The sequence below is a fragment of the Zophobas morio genome, unplaced genomic scaffold (assembly GCF_036711695.1).
Source record: "Zophobas morio isolate AGI-343-1 ecotype UQ-CSIRO unplaced genomic scaffold, CSIRO_AGI_Zmor_V1 ptg000046l, whole genome shotgun sequence".
In the NCBI taxonomy this organism is placed as follows: Eukaryota; Metazoa; Arthropoda; class Insecta; order Coleoptera; family Tenebrionidae; genus Zophobas; species Zophobas morio.
The window spans coordinates 4,291,153-4,305,350 of record NW_026972151.1 but is presented as its reverse complement, the minus strand read 5'-3'; the positions used below and the strand labels follow the sequence as shown (position 1 = coordinate 4,305,350).

Genomic DNA, 14,198 nt, shown 5'->3' with positions numbered 1-14,198 from the left:
TTTATGCCTGGGTTATTTGTTATTATTATTAATGAATGTTGTTGACAGATCTTAAGCGCAGTTACCTAGAAGTAATACCATAATTCCAATCTAAACTAACTTAAACTATTAAAAAAAAAGCAAAAGTGGAATGTGTCGAAAAAGAAAGAAATGTAGTGAAAATTAGATTCATTTTTCAAAATAATTAATCAATAGACTATTGTCTCTCTAACTGTGGTCTTTCTTTATTTCAGATAGCTTGCAGTTGAAAATGTCAGCTCCATGCTCTATAACTTTGTAACTCCCCTGCATTTGATAGAAGGGAGGGACTTGTAGGGTATTGGTTCCTGGAAATTGTTGCTCAAAAGTTGTATTTTGTGAGTCTTTAGCAATCTTGTGTAAAGAATTAAGAAGTGTTATAATGTAACATAAACAAAAGACTGAATCCTGACTAAGTGAATTTCATGAAATCTCCTAGTAAGTGATTTAACTAAATAAATATAATGCCTGTTAAATTGTGTTAGCACCAGTTAACGATTCAAATCCTAACATAAACTGTGAATTTACAAACACTAAAACAAATTTACACGTGTTAGCGTCGGTCGAAAATTTGCATTTTCCGATTAGAAAGCCGCAAGAATTAGCTCCGGGCGTTGGGGAAAGTGTGGCGTCGTGGTCGTTACGATTAAAACAAAGGCTTCCTCCCTCTTAGTAACTACCAAGCCAACTAACTTCACCCCGCTAACTTACCGCGTCTTTTCACCATGCTCTCACTCACGAAACCAAAACAACAGTGAACCTCTCACCTCTCTACCAAGCCGCCCTCTTCTAACAACCCTCAAACAAGCCACTACCAATCAGAACTACCAACTACCAAAAGGCTCTAACGTGCACATGGTTGCCTATGTTTATTGATTTTCTTGATTGATTTCCACTCATTGTGGCCGCACTTTCAAGAAGTGGAAGAACTAACAATTTAAAATTTTCATTAATTGCTGCTCAACTTGCGGTAATTTTTACAAGTTCGTCACAGTAAAGGCAATAAATCCGTTTCTCTGGTAAGACCTTCCCCTATTGTAAGAGTAATAAATAGAAAATTATTTCAATACGGTACGTGGCTTACCCAGCTATCAATGTGACGTACCATTGATTACTTTTTTCTGAATTTTAGAAGAAAAAATCGGCTATAAAATGCTTGACCTGAAAGTCGTAAACACACTATATCTTTCGACAAACTTTACCTACCTACTTGATTTCACAACATGGTTTACTCAACTACCAAGCGACAAATCTTCCGTGAATATAACTAAAATGTAATTGATTAAAATTTGGTGTATTTGATGAGGTATTTTAATTATTTTTGAGTGAGTAAATAAAATACTGGAACCTCGGTTTTCGAAATTCTAAGTATGCTGGAGTAAATAAAAAGTAACGTCTAATATGAACAGATGTACGGATTTTATTACAGGTGCTTTAGCATGCGAAGGACTCGATTATCTGCATCTGACTATCAGTTTCAATTACATACTTTCAAACGTTAATTGTTTGATAAAGAAAACGTGACTATGATAAAATCAAATTTAATTTTCAAATAAACTTTTTCCATTCAAACACAAGCATACTTTACACTTAGTGTTTGCATGACTTGCTTGAATACAACAATATAGGAAAAAAGATAACAAAAGTTAATGGAATTTTAACTCAGCAGTGGAATTTCGTGTCACTTGTACACAGTGTGGACACTACTTATGAATATAATTCATTGACCGCTTCAAAGACGTTGTCAAACGTAAATGTTAATTGCGTCTACAATCGACTTTTATTTTTTGTTGCACAGGTGATTGCACCTTTTTTCTGAGTTGACGAAATCTACTTGCATACCACCAGTGTTTTTGTATACCACTGTTTTAATAGCACTTCAGATATTCGCACTTTCAGATAACTTAAACAAAAAATCTACAAAAATGTTTATAACAATTCAAATGGATAAGAAATTAATCTTTTTGTTTATAAATAACTTCAAGATTTTCTCCGTTTTGTCGCCGTTTGAGGAAAAATGTCGATCGCATTTTTTTTAATGGTCAAAGTTTAATATAAATAAACAAGTAAATTTATTGTCCAACAGGCATTGTTGCCTATAGTGGATACAAAAATTAAACAGCAATACATGTGACAAATACATAGTAAATAAATATAACTATAACTATAACGTAGAGACATTTATGTAAAAACACAATTGCAATCTTGATAAAAAGCTAACACTCTCTTCTTGAACATAGGAGAATTAAAATTTTTTTGGTATATATCCTCATCTAAGCTCAGACAATTATACAACCTTATGCTGGAAATCAATGGGCTGTTAAAGTGATGATGTGTATTCGGAATTCTGTAGAAAAAGGTGTTATATGATCTAGATCCTATCCTGGGAACTAACAAGTTTAACTCATTGAGGAGCAACGGACTGTTGATCTGCCCATTGAGGACTTTTTGTAAAAATGCCAATTTGGAAATATTTTGCTTAGCATATAGTGAACTTTCATTAACGGACCAAATAAGTTTACGTTGTTCATAATCCCGTATTGAGTAATGCCCAAACATTTTGAAATATAAGTGTTTACAAAATTTTTTTAATATATTTTCTAAACTATTAATATGTATTTGATAAAATGGACTCCAGATGATGCTACAATATTCCAGTTTGGACGTCACAAGACTATAGAATAGGAGTTTAATACATGATACATTTTGAAAATCAGATGTATTTCGTATAATAAATCCAAGCACTTTTAGTGCAGATCAATTAATATTTTCTATGTGCGGAACAAAGGTTAATTTTGAGTCCATCATCACACCTAAGTCTAACACTTGATCACATAACTCTAAGGGAGTGCCTTTAACATTATAATAAAATTCATGCAAGTTTCCAGCGAAATGCAAATATTATATTTCTAACAGCGTCGTTTTTGTAACCTATATGTTATTATTTGAGGCCTGAAATATAAGCATAGCTGTCTTTTTTCTTTGTTGTATTACATACTTAATGTGTTCTGTAATTTTATTCTTTTAATTCTTGTATTTTTCATTTGACTTATCAAAATTTTACACCTTTGTGCTAAGTATTTTATTTAGAAGAATTTGAATTACTGCTTAATAAAAGTCAATCTGAAATTTTATACACTTAATTTCACTTGCATTATTTATTAATATTTCGGAGTGCTTTTCTATTCCAGCTGCTACTTATTGCTCTTTAATGACGTGGTGTTAGTTATTCATATAAAAATATTAGAACATTGTGACAGTTCTACAAAAACGACAAAAAAAGATGTTGTATAATCGGCTTAATCCTGCATATATATCTATATCTTGGGATTTCTCTCGATATCGATGATTATTTCTGCATTTACGTATGCTCACGGGTTTCCCAAAACGAAATTTATAAGGAAATGACTACTAATACGTTTTGAAAATTAGAATTACAGGCATCGCATGAATAATATACTAGGAAGTGCAGCTTGGTTCCAAACAACCTTATAGTTGTTAAGTTTATTACAGAGACCTGATCTGAAAATTGAAAATATGAAACTTGTTTTTCACATTCCCGGGAAAACTCCTTCAGCTATAATATAAGAGGAGTTCGAGATAAACGTTCAATTGCTAAGTATACAAAAACTTTCTCACTAGTACTGGAGTTTCGAGCAATCTGCTCAAAAAATATGCATTATAATGGTTTAAATTAAATTCCTCGAGAGCGGTACGACGATAAAGGCAGGATTTAGCAACAATAAAAACATCATATCAGTATAACAGAATTCATGTTAAAAGAAAAATCTTTTAACTCTGACTTAAGACCATCAACATTCTAATATTAAAAATGTATTACTGACTAAATTGGTGTTTAAGACTGGAATTAATTTTATTTGTACGAAGAATGTCCTTACCAGTTATATCAGGGCCGTAGATTACTTTAACTGCCCATTCACAATGGACATAAGACATAAGAACGAGCGCATAACATAATTTACGTAATAGACGATGAATATCACTGAGGTTATATTTAGTTGCCATTACGAATCACTTTATTAAGATCAGAAAAAGAACGAGTAGAAGATAGTATCGATGCAAGTTTTTTGATATCATGTTCCATTTTTTAAGCAACAGAAGAAGCAGTATATTCAACAATAGTAAATAACAAAACATTAGAACTACGCAGTTTGTTTTCTCATTAATTTTTCAAAAAAATTGTATCAGTACGATCTTAAGAGTAACATCATAAATGTTAACACGATTATAATTAGATGTTTTGATTTCCATCCATACCTCTGAATTACACGACTGTCTATGATGTGTTTCAAATTACTATCAATTGACATTTTTCGTTCATTTTGCAGAGCATACCCAAAAAGATTTGTCACTAATTATATCAGCAATCTCGACCTCTTCTACTCCCAGACACAAAGTATTTAAAAACTTAATTATCATTGCTGTAAAATTACTACTTATACAAATTTTTGGTCAATGAAACTTATACAAGGATATCTGGTACCTACACTTCTTATTTTGCTTATTTTCACCTTCGTACATTTACCTGATTAGCATCAATTACAAGTAGTCGCAAATTGAAGATCTGTCAGTCGGTAGGTCTGATTAAATAAGAGATCTTGATAAATGTGTCAGAATGAATTAAAATACACTCGTAAATTATAAATATATATAGGAAAAGTACACTCATCTTTTTCGTTTAATACAATACGAAATTACGAAATTCATACGCTTTGGTGTGATGAGTTTCAACTTAAGGTGTAGAAGGATTAAGAAAACAATAATTCCAATTTTTGCTTAATAAGTTAAGTTAGAAAATCCTGCAAAGTACACAGGTCACTGATTCCGACGTACAGCGGTCTTTTTTCTTCCAAATGGTGGTGCCAATCTGTCGATGTTGAAGGACCATAAGAAACGAAAAACCTGATTTTTGCCTGAAAAATATGTAAAAGGATAGGTGAAAGTAGGTACTTGATATTCCAGGAGGTAGGATACGTTTGAAATATATAAAACGTAGGTATACAAGATTAGAGCACCATGATCAGTTGATCAACTAGTGATAGAGACATTTCCGCTGCTGTTGTAAAAAGGAAACAAGTAAAGTTACCAACTTAACTAAGTTTCGATGCTGATTGCAGATTATAAAAATAATCCACTTGTACTTGATAAAATATACTCACTAAATCAGTAATCTTTGGTCAGGATTAGTTTTCTGTGAAAACTGTTTTGACAATTTCGTTTTGATACGGTGTTTTAGAATTGTGTACCTGCTACTTTTGTAAGTTCTTGGAAACTTTATTTTCTATCACACCAGTTGGATCACACTTTCCAGCCTCACAGATCTGATATTGTCTACATAAGTAAATGTTAAGTTAGTCAGTAAAAATTCAAGACAATTTTATAGTTAATGGTTTGTTCCATACTTGACACATCAAAAAATTTTAAGCTGTCTGCGACTGGCCCGTTTCAGTTAAACGTAGCCATTTCATTGGTCAAACTGCTTCCGATGGAACCTATTTTCAAGTACCTTTAAGTGCTGCTTCAGTTCCTAATACCTGACATTTTCTGGCGTAGGCACGGCGCTGTTGTTTAAATGTCTTCGGTCCATCGGCATTTGACAGGTTCGCGGTCTGCCAGACATTCGTTTCATTATTCTTTATTGGGTTTGTTAAGTTTTTTTAACAATACTAGTACTGCTATTTCCCATTTTTCAGGAAACGTTTCTTTTTCAGGAGTCAATTCGTCACTTGCGGAGTATATTCGGTTAATTTTTCCTCAGCCTCACCGGACCCGAAAACTTTGTACACTTAATTTTTACTACTGCTTCACTCAACCCTGCTTGTGTTAACGGAATTATTCCTCCAGCTTGGGAAGGTTCACACTTTTCACACTTGTCAATGGGAAACAGTGCTTTAGCTAGTTGGATTATACTGTAAATGTCTATGTTCACAGGTATAGATATTTTTTCGTTATCTTGTCCCGTATATTCTCCTCAATTTCTTGATAGTTCGCCCCCGTGTCTTTATTGTCTGTTTATATACTTGTAGTTACTTCTTTGTTTCTAAATCGATCTCTTTCGTGTGTTCTTTGTGTTAGCCTTTCTCTTAGCCGTAGACCTTCAGTTCTGACATACTCCTTTGAATGAATGGCACAGAACGACGCACCACGAGCAATCGGTTAAGTTGGTTTATGGTGAATTTTTCCAACTCAGAGTGTGTCGATATGGTAATGCTTTATGGTGTGTGCGAACATTTGCATCAGTAGTACAACATCTCCGAGATCATGGTACCTTCAATTTCAAACTCACGATCGTAGCCGTGATAGGACAGAAAAAATAATGTAAGCTGAAGAACAAATTTTGGGACGCGACGAAGAAGAACCCGACGTCAACACTCGCCGACTTGGAGCTGAAGTTGGAGTTTCACAGTTTGTAACGCATCGTACATTAAAACAACAAGGTCACATCTCTGCCGACTCTGAACTTTTGATCAACTATGTTTAAAATTTGTCCCAGGTAGTACATCGCTTCATATTTGATAATAACAAAATAATTCCTTTGGTAGGGTCATTTATCAACCTTTTTTCGTTTCTTCAAAGTATTTGCTTCTTTTTATTGTTGATTTTCTTCGTTAACCTCTTTCATTCTAATTTTTGGTTTTCTTTTATCCTCTTTTTTCGGATGATGCATCTGCCAGTGGGAAGGGCTCGCCACAGAAGCAATTTTTCCTTTTCGTTTTTCTTTTCCGGAGTTTTTGGCCAGAACAGAATCTTTTTGAAAAGCTATGAAACATAAGTTAGTCTTTCGTCATTCTGCTTCTCGGGAGTTATTGGAAGAACTTGAATATTTTGATTCTCACGTTCTGTTGTCTCACCATCTATAATGTCGCTGTATAATTTCTTGAACGTGTTCATCAAAATTTTGAGCGTTCTCATTAAAATTACTCTTTTCAGAACTGGAATTTTGGAATCATCATCAACTGGTATGGTATAATGCGTTAATCCGCAATGACCCATTAAATGGTACCTGTTAACCTGTTATCAACCACTGGTACATAAAGCACTGCAAGAGTACCAGTTCATGAATTGCAGTTTTATGGATTATAACCCAATTTTATTGAGAATTAATATATTTTAAATGATTTTTCAAACATACAATGACATGCTAGGAGTACAAACATTAATTTGACTAACGCTTAAAGCCAAATAATAAAATTACTTTGGTACACACTTGCTTGGCGATCTACGTAAGAGAAACTGTGAAATTGTGCTGGAAAGTGACTTCAGATTTTTATTAAGACTGCCATTTACCAATACATCATTGTACAAAAGTGCAATAAAGGCGTAGAGGTTGCGATGTAAATCTACACTTTTTAAAATACGTACTGCAAAAGCAAAGCATTTTAGAGTACCAGATAATAAAATTGTGTTCCTGGAGGTATTATTTGGGCTTCGACTTCCGAAATTATTAATAGTTATAATAATAATATAATATATTCCTATCAGACTTAAACTAGAAAGCATTATAGAACAACGGTATGTTAAAACAATACCCATAATAAGATCTAAAATGTCTGAGAATTATATATGTATGGTTAAGTGCTGATAAAACAATAGATATTAAAGACAGCTAAATGCAATTAGTGCTAATTAAATTCTCAGATGTAATACGAACGTTTTTTAATCTCCACGAAATATCTTACATTTACTCCGTCAACAAGTTGCTATCATCTGCAAAGTTCATTTTGAATGTTTAAAGATACATGAAAAGTGCAACGCATTTTTAGAAGACTACTTACTGATAGAAAGCGGAAACAAAAGTAGGTCACGGATCGATGTTCTGCTACAGCCTACTACAATTCACTTGTTTGTAATATTACGAGATTTTAATGATCCATTTACCTATCCATAAATTTTCGTTAATTACTTATATTTGATACAGATTTCTACAGCCGTAGGATAAACGACTGATAGATGGCACAACTTTAGTACGCTAAAAATTGAAATGACGGCATTATTAATTTTTTAGAATGATTAAAATAGGCATAACAATCTTTTACCTACCAGGCTGATAGTCCACCGGCATAGAATTAAAAGTAAGAAGGAACGAAAAATTAAACAAACTTGAGGTGTGCCCTTTTTAAATTTTTGTTTTTATATGTCAAAATATGAAAATTATTTTTCACATATCAATGTGGAAATATTACTATTAGCTACAAAATATGAAGAAAATTTGGAATGAAAAACAGGAACATAAAATTAATTCAAACGAACAAACTACACAAGGGAGTGTCGCGTCGTAGTAACATACATATTTGTTTCCGTTTTAATTGAAAGGTTGTAATCAGTTCTTATCAGTTGCGTTAACATAAATTACATAAAGTATAAGATTATTTGCATTAATGAATAATCTAAGCTATTTGTTTTTTAAATCGTGTAGTTTAATACGCATAACTGAATGTTTGTTTGGGTGTGCTTCGTCATTCGGTAAAAACACATCAATAACCTTATTTCAGTCTTATTGCCTCTCCTTAATTATACTCCAGCGACTCCAAGAATTTCGTTATTCAAACATTTACACGCTTGACTACAGGCATAATATTGACTTAAGTATCATCTCGACTGAAGTGCTAATTTTCCGATAGCCATCCACGCACTCAACCCAAGACTTCACGACACGCATCCAAAGTCTAATTACACTTATCGTTAATCACAGGACGTTGTTACTTATCACATTTGGAAAAATTCGCTCCGTCATAATTCCATAATGACCTCACATTCGGCGAATTTTCATCACAATTATCGTTTGCAATAAAGCAAACACAGGAAGTGTGAAAACCACAGTGTTTTTCATAAATCAATATTCACAACGCACAATTGACGTAATGCATTGTTAAACCGGTTATTATCATCTTGTTTCAGTAATCACGTTCAAGATATTAGTTGTAAACAACGGTGACCGGTTTCGGGCGATCATTATCAAACAATTCAGTAGTGAAACGTCTTTCGTGTTAGCGATTAGTAGAGATAACTCAAATTCATAAAAAATCGTGATAAAGTTATCGCAGCTAGTGAAATGTACAGTACGTTGTTGTAACGCTACTCATCAACATGTCTCTAGTGGCAGCTATTGTGATCAACCTTTTCTCAATCGTGGTGTCCGTGGTGGTTGTTATTATCACGTACATCAAATGGAGACACCAGTATTGGTCTAGACGGAGAATTCCATTTTTGGTACCGTCAATCCCGTTCGGAAATCTCCAAAACCCGGCGAAGAAACGATACTCAATTGGATTCCACATTAAGAACTTATACGATGAAGCCAAAAGGAAAGGTCTGAAGCACTGTGGACTCTATTTCTTCGCAAGTCCTATATACTTAGTGGTCGATTTGGACTATTTGAAGAACATTACAACCAAGGACTTCCAACATTTCGTGGACCGTGGTATGTACTACAACGAGAAGTCTGACCCTATTAGTGCCCACCTGTTCGCCATTGGTGGTTCCCGATGGAAAAACCTTCGTACTAAACTCACTCCTACGTTCACGTCTGGTAAAATGAAAATGATGTTCCCGACTTTAATAGAATGTGTGTCCCTTCTAATGGAAGCTGTGGAAAGAGAACAAGTCCAAATCGACGTCAAAGAACTTTTGGGGCGCTTCACCACTGATATTATCGGTTCGTGCGCTTTCGGCCTCGATTGTAATTCGATCAAAGAAGAAAACTCCCCTTTTCGCATCTATGGAAAGAAAGTCTTCACTTCTTCACGCATGAGAACTTTGAAGATGACCCTAGCATCAAGTTTCCCGAACCTAGGGCGACTGTTCGGTGTGCGTCAAGTCTCAAGTGAAATTTCAAACTTCTTCAGGAACATTGTCAAGGAGACGATTGAGTATCGCGAAAAAAACAACTTTTCGCGACCTGACTTTATGCAACTGTTAATCGACTTGAAAAACGAAAACAAGGGCTATTCTTTAAATTTGGACGAAGTCGTAGCCCAAAGCTTCATCTTCTTTCTGGCAGGATTTGAAACCTCGTCCACCACAATGACGTTCACGTTGTACGAACTGGCCAAAAACGAAGAAATTCAAGAAACGTTGCGCAAAGAGATCTTCAGGGTTTTGCAAAAGCATGACGGCAAAATCACTTACGAAGGGATCAACGAAATGAAGTACTTAAATCAAGTGATTGATGGTGAGTACTTGTAATTGATAGACCAGGTTTAATTAGACTTTGTAGAGAGTCTGCGAAAATACCCTCCGGTACCTTTCGTTACGAGGACTTGCGTGAAGGACTACAAAATACCTGATGTGGATGCGGTCATCCAGAAGGGGCGACGCGTGATAGTACCCATTCTAGCTTTGCACTACGATGAAGAGTACTACCCGGACCCTTACAAATTCGATCCTGATCGCTTCAACGAGGAGAACAAACAAATGAGAAATCCATATGCGTACATTCCGTTTGGTGAAGGTCCTCGAATTTGCATAGGTACGACCACTAGTAATAATAATAACGATAATAATAATTGGTTGTAGGTATGCGGTTTGGTTTAATGCAAACCAAGGTCGGTCTCGTCGCTCTATTGCAAAAGTACAGGTTTAAAGTGAACCCAAGGACCAGCGATCCTTTAAGAATGTCGTCGAACTCCTTCATACTAAGCGCAGAAGGGGGGATTTGGCTCGATTCCGAGAAACTCTGAAACAGACATTGACTTATTTATTGCATAATGTGATATTTATTTTATTTTTTTAATTATTTGACGTATTATCAGCCTTTGGCTGAGTCCACCGGAAACAATGAGATTCCTCTATATATTTATCGTTTGTGTATTCGGGCCTCAAGTGTGATAAAGTGATAGATTACCACACTTGCGCTAATGAAGTACTTAGTGATATTGCAAAAGTTTTAAGGTCAAGGCTGTACTAGTGTGTTCCGCAGAAAAATACCGTGTTCAGACAATAACATCGTCGTAAAAACGTGAAAGTGTTACCCAACAAGAAAAACCACAATTTTAATTCAATATTTTGTGGTTTAGTGAAGAACTGATGAATTGGTGTGATTGTCGGCAATAACAGTAGCCTGTAAACACGATTATCGTGCAGTCTGGCGTAGTAAAAAATGCGCTTATCAGTAGCATTACGTTTTAAATTTTTCTTAATTTAGAACACTTCAATTTATTGCTCTTAACTGGTCCATATTTTTTTATTTATTGATTATTACTGGCGATATGGTACACAAATGATCCGATAATGATCCAGTCAGTCAAGTTTTGTAACGTTTCTGTTTACTCAGTGTTAAGTATTTTTGCTACATATTTTTAAAAATATTTTTGTTTGTGTTCGTTTACATTAAAGATAACAATTAAATGTAACGTCACTTGAGTAATCTCTACTTAAGTCTTTCAGAAACAAGTCGGTGGAAATGAGACTAAGTACACAAATGGATAATTACTGGAAGTGAAATTTTTTGCTGGTAATCCCTCGTTTCAGTTTATTTCTCAGAAGCAAACAATCCTAACACGTTTAGGTTTTATTACTGCACCTACCTTGGCATTTTTATCCTATTGTTTCTTATTCCTTATCTAATTGTTGTGGTATTTCTTGTCTGCACCTTATCGGACGTTTTTGTTTACGATAACTTTTAATTAATTTTTGATTTCTCTTATCATTAATTTTGATTGTTTTGTTCCTCGCTGACAAAATAACATAACAATGACCAATTTCACTAATTTTCTTTAACAAAAATAAAATAATTAAAATCAATGGCAATCAAAACAGTTTGGTAGAAGGGGTTAGCAATTGCGTTTTAATTTTAAATTGTTGGTTAATCAGACTATCAAACACAAAAACAAGTGTAGAGAATTTTTTTAACGGTAATATGACATTTGGCTTTCGTTAAAAATATTAAATTTTTAGCAATTTCATTAATATCACGTTGTTTTTGCGTGAATGATTGGTCCGAAGAATGTACACTGCAAATGGTTGAAATTAGTATCACGAAAAAATGGTAAGTCTTGTTGCAGACTAGGTACTTTCTGTCCATTTGTGCTATATAGGACATCGGACGCTCTTTTACACAGTCTTCGGCCAGATTTCTTATAAACGCCCAGAAATTTTGGAGAAACAGAGACACCATATTCATTTATTTTCTTAATGAGGTTGCAGTAAGAGAAAAAAGTTTCCAGTACAAGCAAATACGTCGGAAGCCAGTGTGAACGTTTTTTAACTTAGTGATAATTACATATATAATAATAATTTTAATTGTGCTCATGACATAGCAGAAATATTGGATTTATTGTTATTGTTATTTTATTGTTATTAGTGCTAAAGCGCTAAGTCTTGGAAATCAGGCACTATTTATTTTCAAGAAGCCTATCATTAGATTAGCTTTAGCGGACATGTATTCCATTTAATAATAATAACAATCATGGCATGGCATACTTGGTCTTAGTACCGCAAAGTGGAGATACTACTCAACTAAATCTCCATAGTTGCAAAGAAAAGTTCAATTTGACTTAGACGAAAAAAAAATGTCGATATACATATTCAATGTTATTTATATTTTGTATATTAACATACTCCTACGCGTGTAGTTAATAATCCGTCTCGATTTTTTGTCCTAAAAAAATCAAAATTGCATAACAAGATTTTACAATTTAACTTTGAAACTGCAAAACCGAATTCTCTGAAATTTTGCAAACGAATTAACGTTATGGTAAGCAAACCGCTAATCAAAATTTCCCAAAATTCATGACGTCGTCTCTTTAGTTATAACAAAAGAAAGTGTTTATCTGACGAATGATTCCAAACCGCAACATGCGACTTATCTTGAACGCCGAAGACTTGGACTCCTGACGTCTCGACGTGCCGAAGGGAAGAGCTCTCACTAGGAAACCTCGACATTATTTCTCCCTTTCCGAACGTAATTCAAAACAACTACAGACTCCACACAATGACGTGGTTGACTAAAAACCAGAAATTTCACAGAAAATCTCTGATCAGTAAAAATCCCGTCAATCGACTGTAACATACCGAAGCCAATAGAGATCGTACTCAAAAAATAGCGAAATCAGCGCAGGGACTTGGTGCCAAAAAACAACGCTTCGTAACTTAGTAGTAGGGAACGAGGGGCTTGTTGTAACAGTTTGTAGGAAAACGAATATAATTTGGTATCTATTAGCTGTTTGACCATTATAAAAGTATCTGTCGGTAGTCTAACTGTTCCCCTACTGGACTGAACAGGTAAAAGGTCAAAATTGTTCATATTCACTTCATACCAGGCACTTTCTTAAAAAAAGTGCACTGTTACAACTTGCCCCGTGTTTGGGGCTAGTTGTAACAGCCATCAGGCAGGTAGTAACAGTAAAAGTAAAGCTAATGTTAATACATATTTAGACTTTATTTTTCAAAAATCAACACAACACTTCATTTTTTTTATCAGTTTATCAGTAAAACTGAAATAAACTTTTAGAAAAAGAGTCAACATTAAAAATTTGAGTTTTGTTTTCCTTTTTCTTAATATATCTGGAAAGCAATATATGGCATAGGTCAAAATTTTCGCTCGCTTTTTGTATGCTATGTACCAGATTTGTAGAAGTGAATTTGGGATAAGTTGTAACATGTTACAACTTGCCCCCGAGATATTGTTACAACATGCCCCGTAGCACATTTTTCTACATTTAATTACATTTCGACAAAATTATGTCGCTTAGCGTCAAAATGTGTAAGGAATATCAAAGCTGAGTAATTTTTGAACTACATGCAAAATTAAAAGTTTAAAATTAGTTAATAACAGATACGAAAAACCAAATTTTACTAAAGCAATATTTTACATTACTTGGCCAAAACGAAACACGTGCACACATCCACTCACTGCGCTGGCTGGAGGAATAGTGATTGTGATGACATGATGTCTTATGGTGCAAGAATTAAATTTAGGAAAAAACCTGACGATAAAGAGTTTAAATTCCCGGTAAAAATTTAGTGTTACAACTTACCCCTGTTACAACAAGCCCCTAGTTCCCTTACTAAAACGGTCTCGTTGCTTTGAGTCTCCTCTCCAACGCCATGTCCGCTATTTCAACACAAATCAATAAACTCAGCGGATCAGTATCACTTTCTTCTGGAAAAAACTCTCTGGTGCCGCTAAAGCTCAACACAAGTATCCACTTCAGGCGTAC

At 34.3% G+C, this 14,198-nt stretch overlaps 1 protein-coding gene and 2 long non-coding RNA genes across 3 annotated transcripts in view; 1 reads left to right on the top strand and 2 right to left on the bottom strand.

The window, feature by feature from the left end:
• Nucleotides 1-14,198, bottom strand: part of LOC135142373 (uncharacterized) — a 26,314-nt gene extending 12,116 nt beyond the window's left edge. The window contains exon 1 of the long non-coding RNA XR_010282511.1: nucleotides 14,016-14,198. This is a non-coding gene — a long non-coding RNA (uncharacterized LOC135142373). The remainder of the gene's footprint in view (nucleotides 1-14,015) is intronic.
• Nucleotides 4,674-8,263, bottom strand: LOC135141958 (uncharacterized). Its single transcript, XR_010282445.1, has 3 exons — nucleotides 8,076-8,263; nucleotides 7,815-8,008; nucleotides 4,674-4,952 (listed from the first exon to the last, which is right to left on the bottom strand). It is a non-coding gene; the product is annotated as an uncharacterized LOC135141958 (long non-coding RNA).
• On the top strand, nucleotides 8,809-10,831 carry LOC135142045 (cytochrome P450 6a8-like). The gene is made up of 3 exons (XM_064073692.1): nucleotides 8,809-10,210; nucleotides 10,256-10,507; nucleotides 10,555-10,831. The coding sequence occupies exons 1-3, from the start codon at nucleotides 9,127-9,129 to the stop codon at nucleotides 10,716-10,718; spliced, it is 1,500 nt and encodes a 499-aa protein (XP_063929762.1). The 5' UTR covers nucleotides 8,809-9,126; the 3' UTR covers nucleotides 10,719-10,831.